General features: G+C 32.8%; 1 protein-coding gene across 4 annotated transcripts in view; it reads left to right on the top strand.

Moving 5' to 3' along the window:
• LOC145306254 (calcium/calmodulin-dependent protein kinase kinase 1) overlaps positions 1-13,869 on the top strand; it is a 93,244-nt gene that overhangs the window by 2,568 nt on the left and 76,807 nt on the right. For all 4 annotated transcript variants that reach the window (XM_080148320.1, XM_080148322.1, XM_080148324.1 and 1 more), the window contains exon 2: positions 9,198-9,228. In XM_080148320.1, the coding sequence (XP_080004446.1) occupies positions 9,198-9,228 (31 nt within the window). The remainder of the gene's footprint in view (positions 1-9,197; positions 9,229-13,869) is intronic.

The following is a 13,869-nucleotide window of genomic DNA, read 5'->3' on the forward strand; positions in this document are numbered from 1 at the left end:
GAGATCTTTCAATGCAAACACATAATCAGATAGATAAATAAACATACTTTTTTACTTTTATAAAAAGCATACAAAACAATAAAAAAATTTTATTGTAAGTTAAATAACTAAAGAAATAGAAATATTCGTAGATTTTCTTTTTTTTTCTTTTGAATATGTTTGTTCTTGTTTGTTAACAAAGATAAATTTAACAATAAGTAGCGCAACAATAATAACCCGGGGATCTTAAGGGATAAGACAATGGATGTCAATTATCTAAAAATTACCCCTTCTGTAGATTACAATTATTGGTGGATAAGTTTTGACACATGAAACTCGTTTATATATTGGTAAGTTTTTTCATCTGGTAGTATGTAAGGAATCGGGGTAAAGAGGTAGAAGGGGTATCGTTATTTTAGCCCGCTGCAAATTTCATTTCATTAGATATCATGAAAATCTGGTGTAAGATCCAAGTAATGATGTATCCATTGTCCGGACAGATGTACGTACTTTCATACATCAATAATAGAGTAGCTTCGCTACGTATAACTGATATTAGAGAAGAAATATTCATAGATTTTCTATAATATCTTATGAATATTTATTAACATTAAAACTTAATCAAGATTTGAAGTAAAAAAGAGGTCTTCAGAGACATACTTAAATAACTAAAACGAGAACATTATGGAGGGAGGGGACATTTGACTATAAATTACAGTTGTACCAAAAATGTTACATAACATATGATCTTGATTAGTAATGTCAATCTAGAAGCGTCTAAACTTCTCAATTTTGATAGTTTTAATCAATAGAAGGGGCATTTGTGTTTATAATTTTGGAGGTACATCAATTTATCGTCCATTACCTACGATTTTAATTTTTTCAAACCTTCTCTAAGGTCAACCTTGTCAAAAATAGGCAACATGTATCAGTAGTTAACATTTCATGACTATAACACACACACACACACACACAATTACACATGCACACAGAAAGACAAACTTACACACGCAGAAAGACACACATACACACAGAGAAAGACACACATACACACACAGAAAGACACACATACACACACAGAATGACACACATACACACACAGAAAGACACACATACACACACAGAAAGACACACATACACACAGAAAGACACACATACACACACAGAAGGACACACATACACACACAGAAAGACACACATACACTCACAGAAAGACACACATACACCCACAGAAAGACACATATACACCCACAGAAAGACAGACAAACTCACACAGAAAGACACACATACACCCACAGAAAGCCACACATACACACACAGAAAGACACACATACACACACAGAAAGACACACATACACCCATAGAATGACACACATACACACACAGAAAGACACACATACACACACAGAAAGACACACATACACACACAGAAAGACACACATACACACACAGAAAGACACACATACACCCATAGAATGACACACATACACACACAGAAAGACACATATACACACACAGAAAGACCCACATACACACACAGAATGACACACATACACACACAGAATGACACACATGCATTAAACACACAGAATGACACACATACACACACAGAAAGACACACATACACACAGAGAAAGACACACATACACACACAGAAAGACACACATACACACACAGAAAGACACACATACACACACAGAAAGACACACATACACACACAGAAAGACACATATACACACACAGAAAGACCCACATACACACACAGAGAAAGACACACATACACACACAGAAAGACTTACATACACACACAGAAAGACTCACATATACACACAGAAAGAGACACTTACACACACAGAAAGACACACATACACACACAGAAAGACACACATACACCCACAGAAAGCCACACATACACACACAGAAAGACACACATACACACACAGAAAGACACACATACACACACAGAAAGACACACATACACCCATAGAATGACACACATATACACACAGAAAGACACACATACACACACAGAAGGACACACATACACACACAGAAAGACACACATACACTCACAGAAAGACACACATACACCCACAGAAAGACACATATACACCCACAGAAAGACAGACAAACTCACACAGAAAGACACACATACACCCACAGAAAGCCACACATACACACACAGAAAGACACACATACACACACAGAAAGACACACATACACACACAGAAAGACACACATACACCCATAGAATGACACACATACACACACAGAAAGACACATATACACACACAGAAAGACCCACATACACACACAGAATGACACACATGCATTAAACACACAGAATGACACACATACACACACAGAAAGACACACATACACACACAGAAAGACACATATACACACACAGAAAGACCCACATACACACACAGAGAAAGACACACATACACACAAAGAAAGACACACATACACACAGAGAAAGACCCACATACACACACAAACAGACACACTTACATAGAAACAGACATACAAACACCGTTATTTGTTCCCAGGGGTTGGTTTAACATTGAACAGTGCGAAATTATTTATTTTTCAGGGAGGAAGGGATTGGTAAATGTGAGATAATTAAAGAGGAATAATTAATCCTTTTTTTCGACTGTTTTCTGGTAGTCTCAACGCTTGTTTTAGGCTAAAACATTCCTTATTCACGCACTAGACATCGCAGAAGCTATTTTCAATGTCTCTGACAGACCGACAGATAAATTGAATAACATACTGATGCTCATTGCTATTAGGAACCTCAGAAAACAGCCTCTACAATAGCAGATTAGAAAACGGATGGACACAAAGAGTAAATTATAGAGTATCTAATAATATTTTGTTGGTACAAATTCTATATCATCTATTGTCCTATTTCTGTATGCCTGAATATAAAAAAGTCCATCTATTGTTTGTAGTGGCTATGATTAATATGTCAAATAAAACAGGGAGGGAGGGGTCGGTTATTACACTGGTCCCCAAAGTTTTATAATAACGTTTTCTTGTTCATTGGCTTAACAACTTTGGGGACTTTAGCTGAATTTTGATCGGTTCGTTCAATAAATTGAGTGTCCCAACGTTTCGACCAATAATTCTAATCTACAGAAGGTTTTTGTAATTTTATGTATTATCATTGGGGATGTACATTGTACATTAATTTATCGGCCATTGTCTTATCCCTTTAATTCCCTGCAAATAAAAAGTTATATTTGCGTCAACTGCATTGTTTGGTCAGCTACAACAGTTTTTAAATCAAAATAGCTAACTCAAAATTACGCGCTTTCATAGTATATATAATAGTAACGTGCACAGACTTTTGTAAGAAGGGAAAAATTTGCCTTTTGAGGGGTTGAGTTAAAGGGACTGACAGTCCTTAAAATTTTGATTTTAAGGGGGGTGTTGACATCCCCCCTTCCAAAGCCTATGATCTAATATCTGGAAAGAAATGATTATGCCAACAGATTAGAAGGTTAGACCCTAAGATAAAAATGCCTAAAACTATCCCATGATATACTTGAAGCTTTCCTAAAAAGAAAAACAAATAGATCTTTTGTTACAAAAAAGAATCACCTTTAGAGCTTTATAATAAAATTTTATAAATTCTTATGGAATTTTCAGTAAATATAATGTTAAAAAAGAAAATTTATTCAAATAATTAGCTTCTTGAATCATTTATCCTATAATAAGAATTTTTTTGTAGGAAGCTAAAGATTTTGAAAATAGCTGGTCCGAATATCTTGTACTTTTCAGGGAAGCTTTATAAATGCCTTAATATGGTTTTAGGCTACTTTCCTACAACCCCCACCCCCCCCCCCCCCCCCGGCCACCCTTGATTAGGGGCGAAGCAACTAGTAGATCATAATTGTAAAAGAATACTTTTGTTTAATTACTTTTTTAAAGATAGCTAGGCGTGATTTTATGCATTGCTGACTTTTTTTATAAGTTTTTGTTAATTAACTTCAGTGGTAGGGATGTTTCACATGAAGCCAAAAAAAGATGAAAAATGCTCTATCGTGGATATTAGTTTTTCCATTTTTTAGTGGATTTTAAAAATCTGTTTGAGGTTGACAAAACTTACCCCTCCATCTACTAAACTTTACTTTTACCGTGTGTGAGTTTAGAAGACAAACATAATTAAAAGTACTAAATATTTCACTTTACTAGCGGCTAAGCACCTAGAGGCCTCAATTATTTGATATTTATTTAATATTCAATTTTAGTGCTAAAAGAAAAAGTAAAATACTTTTTGGGGGTTCTTTTTTCTAATGTCGATTTCTTTTGAAATGATGGTGGTACCCTCCCCCAAAAATAGTTATAAACCTTCCTTTGAAAGTCTACGTTGCAAAGGAGAACCATGTCGGTCCAGCGGTAAGCGAGATCTTTCAGTAGAAGCAGACACAATTTTAAAACATTAGAAAATATTTGAGGCAAGTAATGATAAATCCATTGTCATATCTCTGTTCTTGGGTAATTAAGTCATAGAGTGTAATTAAAAGTTTGAATTATGTAACTATACACAAATACTCAAATACTCAGGGGTCTAATGTGATAAGACACTGGCCGATAAATTCATGATACACAAAAATACCCATTATGGCGATAAAAAAAATAGCGGTTGAAATGTTTGAACACTTAACTTATTATATCAACCAATTAAAATTTACTAAAGTCCCCAACGTTTTCAAGCAAAAGAATAAGAAAACGTTATTATAAAAATTTGGGGACAAGTTTAATAAATGAATTTTCTAAAATATCCAAGGCTAGCCTAGAAATTAAGTTTACCTTAGTCTTTCATTCATGTTGTCGATCGGGTGGGGGGAGGGGAGGGTCTTTTACACAATTCCTACTTCCGTCATTAAAGGGACTGTGAACGTAAATTTTTCTCATCTTAATATTAAATTTTAACATTATCTCATTCATAATATCTCACAGATAGAGCAAAACGCGCTTTTGTTTGCTTTAAAAACGGCTTTTTCCGACGATTTTTATAAGGTACAGGGAAAGGAAGAAATTTTCCGTATTATATAAAATGTGCATTAAATTGCTATTTTCTCCCATTATAGCTAAAATTAAACTTTTTCATATAGTTCTTGATTTTTCCTAACGGTTAAGCTGACGTTTAACATAATCCTTGCTTTAAACCAATGTATAGTTACTTAGAAATTGATAAAATAAGCAATATTTTTTATTGAAAACCAAATACAATAACAAATTTAGAAACAGGTTTTTTATTAGTATCCAATTAACTTTAAATGGCCCATCTCTCGCCCACCTTTAATTACAAATTTGTAAATAATAAAGACACCGGTGTCCTGGATAGGAAACAGGTTTTTTTTGACATACGTCTCACAAGACCTATGTAGTCATGACCGGGAGACAATGAAGGTTCAGTACATGACTTTCGTTAAATCACAGCTGATCATTTTTGTGGATTTTTTTAAAAATTACTTTTATACCCAAAATTTCATAGTTTTTCCCAAAAAATCTCAATTTTCTCACATTTGCAGCTTAGTTAGCCTAAATTTACGCAAGAAAAGTATAGAAAATACTGCTGAACAATGGACTGTGTTATCATCAATAACAAAGTCTTTAAGATTCAATTAAATTATCTAAGATTTGTAGTCTTGAAATGAAATCAGAGTTATTTGAAGATAATATTTGAATTGATGTCTAAACAGCTCTTGTAATTATCTTTAAAAAAATATTTTATGTTCCTGTTGCATGCGTCATGACATGTTATATTGTTAAAACATAGTTTCTGGCTGTGAAAAGACCTCCCTCTGAGGTTCCACTAATGAAGTTAATACAAACATGCTTCAGAAACAGCAATGATTCTGTTCCATGTTTTCCTTGAAATATTAACAAGTTATCCTTCTCAATATTGGTTCCTGGCTGATTTGATGTCTCAACATCAAAATAATATCTGCTTGGGATATAACAGATGGCCATAATCACAGTTGCCATGTTTAAAGTCCTATATTACCATATATACAAGTCTACAATTGAATATACAACCAGTCCCTGGTTCTAAAGAGCTTGCAAAAGGTTAATATAGCTGGTCTTGATTGAGTCTCTGCCCTTTGTACACACTGTCTTTACTACTGATTAAATGTCATAATGAGAACCATGGTAGACACTCTTGTTCTTTGAAGCAAGAGAGTTTCAAGTGGTTCAAACTGTGTTATTTAGATTAAGTAAAAGTCATAACAAGGTTTTCATAGGTGAACCTACACAATGAATTTAGATACATATTGGATTCTAAGCTGGATGGATAATTTGTAAGTTAGTGTATTCAAACATTGTGTTGATATGACTCATGAATGTAAGAGCAGCTAAATGACAAAAAAGCACTTGGCTTGTAGCTTGAAGAAAATGATAGTAGCTCATGACTAGAGTAAATGTGAATGCTGGTTTCATGATCATAACTGGATTTCATTCAAGTGAGGGTTTCAATGGTGACTTTAAAACCCAATTTGAAAATAAAACACAGGCAAGTTTTCTGTCCTAAGCAGATCAATACTACCCTTCCTAAAAGCTACCAGTAGTAAAGGGACCTAGGAAGTTGTTAAACAGGAAGACCACAATATAGGATTAGCAAAGCAAGAATAAAGGGCAGTTTGTCTATCAAATGGTGTTAGATTTGGAATCATAGACCCGCCTGAATTTAGCATATCAATCAGCAGAGTAGGCAGGAACCATGTTGAATTTCTAAGTAATAGAGAATGAAAGGACAGGAGCTCGTAGCTGAAGTAACTAAGGCAAGGAAGTCTTAAAGACCATGTAGCTAGATGCATGGCAGTCTAGGCTTTCACCCATGGAAAGATCTCTCATGACAGTAGCTGGTTCATAGGAAATCAAAGGAAGTAAAAAGTAAGAATACTTTAAATTATATTCTGAATCTTGAGCTACTCCCTTCATATGGCAAAAGTCAAGCCACAAGTTTAATAACAAACAAGTACCAGAACGGGAAGTTGAAAAGAACTTTAAAGAATGAGTCAAAAGTCTGTGAAATTGATGATTAACAAACAAGGTCAGAATTCTAAACTAACTTCCATCAAGATTTAAAGGCTGGGTGAACCATGTCAGCCAGCTAGAATAGAGGTCTAGCTATACCAGGGTGGAGAGATGTACCCTGTTTAGTGGACGGATTTATGAGGCATACTTGTTAAAGTTGAAGGACAGGGATGGTAACTTTAATTTCTTGAAACATGGATCAAGAAGTTTAACAGGTGGATTGATAGGAGAGAAAGTTTTTGTGAAAGAAATGTGAGGGCAAAAACATTATGTTGCTTAGTCAAAGCCAAAATCAGATAGATTGAATCATGTTGAAGCCAGGTGAAAGCCTATGGAGGCCAGAAGCAGTTCTGACATACTAATTTATTGTTGAACATTAATTAAAAATAATCAACTCTTACTCAATTTCTGACTACAAGTCTTATTCCATTGATTTTGAAAGATCTTGTTATAGGTGATATCCCAATCTTCAGTACAGCTGTTACTTACTATACTTTTCTTGCGTAAATTTAGGCTAACTAAGCAGCAAATGTGAGAAAATTGAGATTTTTTTGGGAAAAACTTAGAAATTTTAGGTAAAAAAGTAATTTTCAAAAAAAAACAAAAAAATGATCAGCTGTGATTTAACGAAAGTCATGTACTGAACCGTCATCGTCTCCCGGTCATGACTACATAGGTCTTGTGAGACGTATGTCAAAAAAAACCTGTTTCCTATCCAGGACACCGGTGAAGACGCAATATTTCTTTATAAACAATCTGATAAAAGTGTAAACTAATTCTCCAAAGTGGGTTATTTATTGTCCAACACAATAAAAAAGGATATTATTATTTTAAATAACCTGTGAGATTCAACCCTTTGTAGACAGTGAGGTATTTTTATGTCAATACTACGAATTTAAAATAGGTCTTTATTACCTAATTACTACGTTATAAAAAAACTAATTGGCAATTTTATATCATAAAATTAATCCTTAACAGTAAGTAAATTGTTTCAACTATATATGACAAGTTAAATATCCCTACAAACATTATAAGAAACAAAAATGTTCAGATTTTCCCTGTTTTTTCCCTTTTCCCTCCCAAAATACCATAAAATCAAGGCATTATTCCTGCATATTTTTGTTAATAGGACGTTTTTGGTTGATCAGTGTAGTGAAATGTGCTTAGAAAATGTTAAGATTTGATAATCAGATGAGAAATTATTACGTTCACACTCCCTTTAAGATTAAACTAAACGGCAAATAACGATAAAAAAATCAACTCTTAAAACTATACAGTAACTATTCTGCTTATGAAAAAAAAATTAATTAAAATGGATTTGCACATTTTATTTTAGATGATTTTAATGGCATGGATATTTAGATATAAATATATGTACAGGAGTAGATCTATTGTCAATAAAAAATATGATTTAATTGTTTACTCTTGACCCTTTATTGTATTCCATACAACTATCTAAACTGTTTTGAATGTCTATAAAATAAGTAAGTCTTAAAGGATTATATATATTTTCAGTTGAAACCTTAATAAGACGACATTTCATGTTAAGTATTTTCATAATAGAGTTTTATTACACTGTGAACCTCTGTTCTATTAGAAAAGTACGATGGTGTAATATTGGAGAGGTTGCGTGATTTTCTCAAAATTTTCTCAAAACACATATAATTATTGGCCACGGCTCTCGGCACCCTAGCCTGCCTACCTCTTCTATATTGATTTAAAAATTTAATAGGCTAAAAGCATCTCAAGACTTAAAGGTAGGATCTATTAGTTTCATGTTTCGTGAGATCTTAACGGACAAATAAGAAAACCTTAATACATAAGAATTTTGGGGTATAGTCCCTTTCGTGGCAACGCTCCTTAAGTGGCAATTCTTCGTATTTTCACAGTAGCTTTTCTCTATTTCTAGCCCCTGCGGGGCCAATTACCTAACCCTGCGGGGCAATCACCTTACCTATTATAACCTAACCTAAACTAAAATAACCTGTTAAAAGCCATTTTAAAAATACGACGAATCGCCCCTGAAGGAGCGTTATCACGAGAGGGACTATACCCGGATTTTGTTTTAAACTTCCTGTAAATTTATCTACATATTTATCTACTTTTTATCAATCTATTTATCTATCTATTTAACTACTATATATTAATCTATTTATCTATTCTAGGTAGTGTAGGGAGAAGCAGACAATTGGACAGGTAAGATCAAGATTTTAAAGTGCTTTACCTCTAATCGTCTGTTGAGCTTTATAATCCCCCACCACTTTTTTTTTACAATAAACCTTTTAGGTTAACCCTGCGAAACTGTCCAATAGCCATGCTCTATTTAAATTTTAATCTATCTTAAAGTAATAAAGAATAACAAAAAGTACCCTCCCCCCCCCCCCCCGTCTACTTTCTATTTGTTTGAGAAAAAAGGAGGGGGTTTAAGTGCTCAACAGAAACTTTTAGGGAAATCGCCAAATACTTCTTTTCTATGATAATGCATACATAAAAAATTATCTTTTTAACAAAATACTCTATCCTTAGGTTTATTTTCCTTTCCGTGGAAAACATTTTGTTAAAATATAGATTTTGAGCTTCGAACAAGTATTAATGAAGTATCATTACTTTAGTAGAAACTTTTTTGGTTTCACAGATATTGTCATCCTTGTTTTTCTATCTTTGTCTGTTTTTCTGTCTGTACTTTTCTATTGCTGATTTTATTTTCAATGGTGAGGATGATTAAATTACCTTTTCTAATCATTTATTCACTTTCCTTATTTTCTCCCTTCTCTAATAACACTCTTTAACACTAATAAAACTTTCTTTTTCTTCTTTCTCTAACTCTATCAGTGTTTGACTTTTTATCCTATTATATAAAGTAGAAAGCTTTTTTGTCTGTAGCGAAGGACCTCACTAACTGCTGAACCAATATGGTTCTACTTTACAGTGAAGTTTCTAATAGATCCTGAGATGGTATAGGCAATTTTTTATATAAATAAGTCTGGATATGGTTTTAGGCTATTTTCCTGCCCTTCCATAGCCCTTCGAAAAAAGAGCCCCTAGATGCTAGGGGGGAACAGCCACTAGTTTTCTTATATTATTTAAGTTTTGTTATTATTGGACATACTTGTCTTTGTTTATTTATATCTTTAACATTATTTCCAGTAAGGCTTCGAAACCGATTGATATCCATTTGAATAGAACCGGTTTTGGCCTAACTGAAAAAAAATATATCGTTTATTACATTTAAAGAAAATTTTCCATGACTAACGAACAGAAAATCTTAACCTTAATATCAGTTTTGTTTATCCGAGTTTAGTCGGCCCTGCAGGGTAAATTATATTTTTTCCTTTCTATTATCCGCTAAAAAGCTGTCTTTAATAATATACAATATAAAACTATTCAGTTTACTTTTAACATCCAACTAAACTCAAGACTGATGAGGGTGCAATATCCACCGAAATATATTTCAATAAATAGCTGGGAAGTATCAAGACTTTTTCACTTAGTGAATTTATCATATTCTTTTCATATTCAATGATAAATGTAAAATTTTGTCACAAAGCATAGAAATGACAGTTTGATAAAATTTTAGAGGATAATAGGATATGTCAATGAATGAAAAATAAAACTTATGTAATAGTTTTGAATTGTGTGTCTTATACATGTAATTACTTTTTTGTGTTGGTGTAATTTTTAAATGAATGTCGTTTCAATGCTAGCATTGATGCTTTCATTATTAATGAGATTTCCTATCAAAAGAATAATAAAATTTTGCAGAAATAGACGAGACAATGGCTTCTTTTTACACTGGTCCCCAAAGTTTTATGATAACGTTTTCTTATTAGTTAGCTTTGGGGACTTTAGTGAATTTTGATTGGTTAGTTTAATGAGTTGAGTGTTTTTACGTTTCAACCACTAATTTTAATCTACAGAAGGGGTAATTCTGTGTATCATCATTAGAGATATACATCAATTTATCGGCCATTAAATCCTTTTAGTTCCTTGCCAGTTTTGACAGAGAATAAATGTTGTAGTTTCTACGCTTTCCAAGAAAGTACCCTGGAAAGCACGAACACAACCCCCAGTTTAAAAAAAAAGAAGATAAGGGGTGGGTTGTTTTTTCGTTTTATTTGTTTATTACTATGGGTTAGTTAGGAAGGAATGTGGTATCCCCTGAGGGTTATGACACCGCAAAGTCATTTCAATATAGGGGGGGGGGGCTTCAGTGCTTACGAGGTTTCTTTTTGTGAAAGCTCCAAGTTTTTATCCCTATATTCCTGAGAATATATTTTCACGACAGTTATTTGACACACAGGAACAAATAAATCTTCACATCTTCAAATTTATTCAGGAAGTAAGTGATAAGTCAATGATGATGAACAAAATTACCTCTTCTGTATAACAAAATTTTTGGTTCAAAAGTGTAGACAATATTAGTTTAGAAAAAAACAAACCAATAAAAATTCAATTAAAATATTTGAGCAATTAAATAATTTATACAGCGAAACTACCTTATAATTATCTTTGTCTGTCCGTAATTTTCTCAACTAGTATCTAAGATCTACCACTGAATTTTGTGCAAAGACTATCATCTCCAAAATACATTATGCATACAACTTACTTAGTCCGTCGGTCTCTCAGTCATGCTACAACAGACACACATAAATATATTTATAGAGGTTTTTTATTCATCTTTTCATAAACTCACTTTGTATGTTTGTCTATCCATGCTTTTTGTGCTTCCCGACTTAAAAATGTTGTCATTATTGTTTCTGATTTAGAATTTAAAGTTAGATATTCAATAAATAGTTTACAATTAACGAAGTATTTTGATATAAAAAAAACATAAAATAGCCTCTCAAATTTAAAATTTAGATAACTTAATTACTTAAATAATAAGAAATCCATTAAGTGGGCGAATTCAGATTATTTACTTTCTCAAGATTTACATTACTTAACTATATAATAACAAGAATATGATTATTAAATGTTGCGCAACTTATAATAGGCTACAGATATAATATAACGCCAATAAGAATCAAAATTTTTATTAATCTTTTTCGAAAGACTTTAAGAAATGTTTTGGTCATGGACATCGATTTTTATAGCGATGTTTAATTACTCAATTAAGATTTTATTTAAGTCCCCAAGGATTTTAAGCCGTAAAAACTACGTTTGTAAATCCTTAGGTACCAGTATAATTTACATTCCGATGTCTCCTCTCTCACTTTTTAGCCTTTTATATTCTATTTTTGGGGAGGACATGTCCATCCACTCAAGAGAAATAGCCTTCCACCTCTATTAGTTAACATTGTAGTTTTAAGGTATAAAGTCTTACAACTAATAAGTATAATATGAACTATAGAAAAACTTCTCTCTTAAAGTCAGGGATCTTAAGGGATAAGACAATGGACGATAAAATTATGTACTTACCCTATGATGATAAATAAAATTATCCCTTCTGTAGATAAATTATAAGTTTTGACATTACTTGTTTGAAGTATAGTAATCAAAATAAAAGTACACAAAGTTTTTGATTCAACGTATCAGCCAATGTGGTTATAAATTTAGAGTACTGGTGTAATTTACAGTCCATTTTCCCCTACCTCCCACCCTGCTAAAAGTAGAAGATTTTAAGAATAAGAGGCTTAAACTAATTTGCACTTTAAATTCTTTAAGATGAAAAAGTGTCAATTACACAAATATTTTAACAAGTACATTTAAAGCGTGGATAGGGAAATGGAAGATTAATTAATTTTTTCTTATCAATTTCGAGGTTTCCCTAAATAAATGTATAATTCAGATAACTACCTGCCAAAAGTGGTGAAGACCCTTTTCGTCTGAAAGCAAATTTCTTTTTGTAGGAAATCGGCTGTGTTTAATTTTCTGATGCTATTAGCTGATTTCAAAGACTAAATACAGAATTGAGACAGGGTCCCCGCCCTCTGAGCAGAGTTACATATATCCTCCCTCTATTCTTTTAAATTAATGTATATTCTTATGCCCTTGTTTTATGTTTTCAATGATTAATACTTGAAATCCTACAACCCCGGCATAACCAAGACAGACAGACGGACACATACACTTATAGAGTTGCTTCGCCACTATTTTATTTTGCACAGTTATTTCTATTGTCCTATCCCTTTAACCATAAGTTTAATGGATTTTTAAAATGTAGGTTGTGATATAAAAGTTTGAGTTTCCTCACTTTAAAAAAATTACTTAGTTTAAATCTACTGAAGAAGTTATTCGTGTTGTAAATATATATTCAGGGATAAAACAATGGCCGAAAAATTATGTACATCCCCAATGTTTATACACAAAATACCCCTTCTGAAATAACAGTTAGTAGTTGAAACGTTCGGGCACTGAACTTAATGAATCAACCAATCAAAGTTTAATAAAAGTTTCCAATTTGTTGAGCCAACGAATAAGAAAACGTTAATATATAACTTCGGGGACTATTGTAATTAACAGCCCACTGTCCCTTTCTCTCTGAATCAAAATTTTAACTTTGTTAAGTAAAATATTCTGTTCTGGTAACCCTGAAAGTAATGACGTCATAGATTCATTCTTGGGTCATTGAGCAACTCTTTCCTCAACAATACAAATTCCCGCCATTATTTTCTCTCTTCCCTCATTTCCCGCCATTTTTTCTTCTCTTCCCCTCTTTCGTGCCATTTTTCCTCCATCGCCAAAATTTCTCTCTCTCTCTCTTTCTCTGTATATTTTTTCTTATTCTAAACTCATTCATTTTCTACTCCTTTTTAATGTAAATGAAAAAAATACACTATGGTAAAAAAACCTTTCTTGCAGGTTTTTAATGGACGGAAAAAGCAGTTTGAGAGACTT

This window comes from Acartia tonsa, chromosome 14, assembly GCF_053477335.1.
Source record: "Acartia tonsa isolate MP-2025a chromosome 14, ASM5347733v1, whole genome shotgun sequence".
Classification (NCBI taxonomy): Eukaryota; Metazoa; Arthropoda; class Copepoda; order Calanoida; family Acartiidae; genus Acartia; species Acartia tonsa.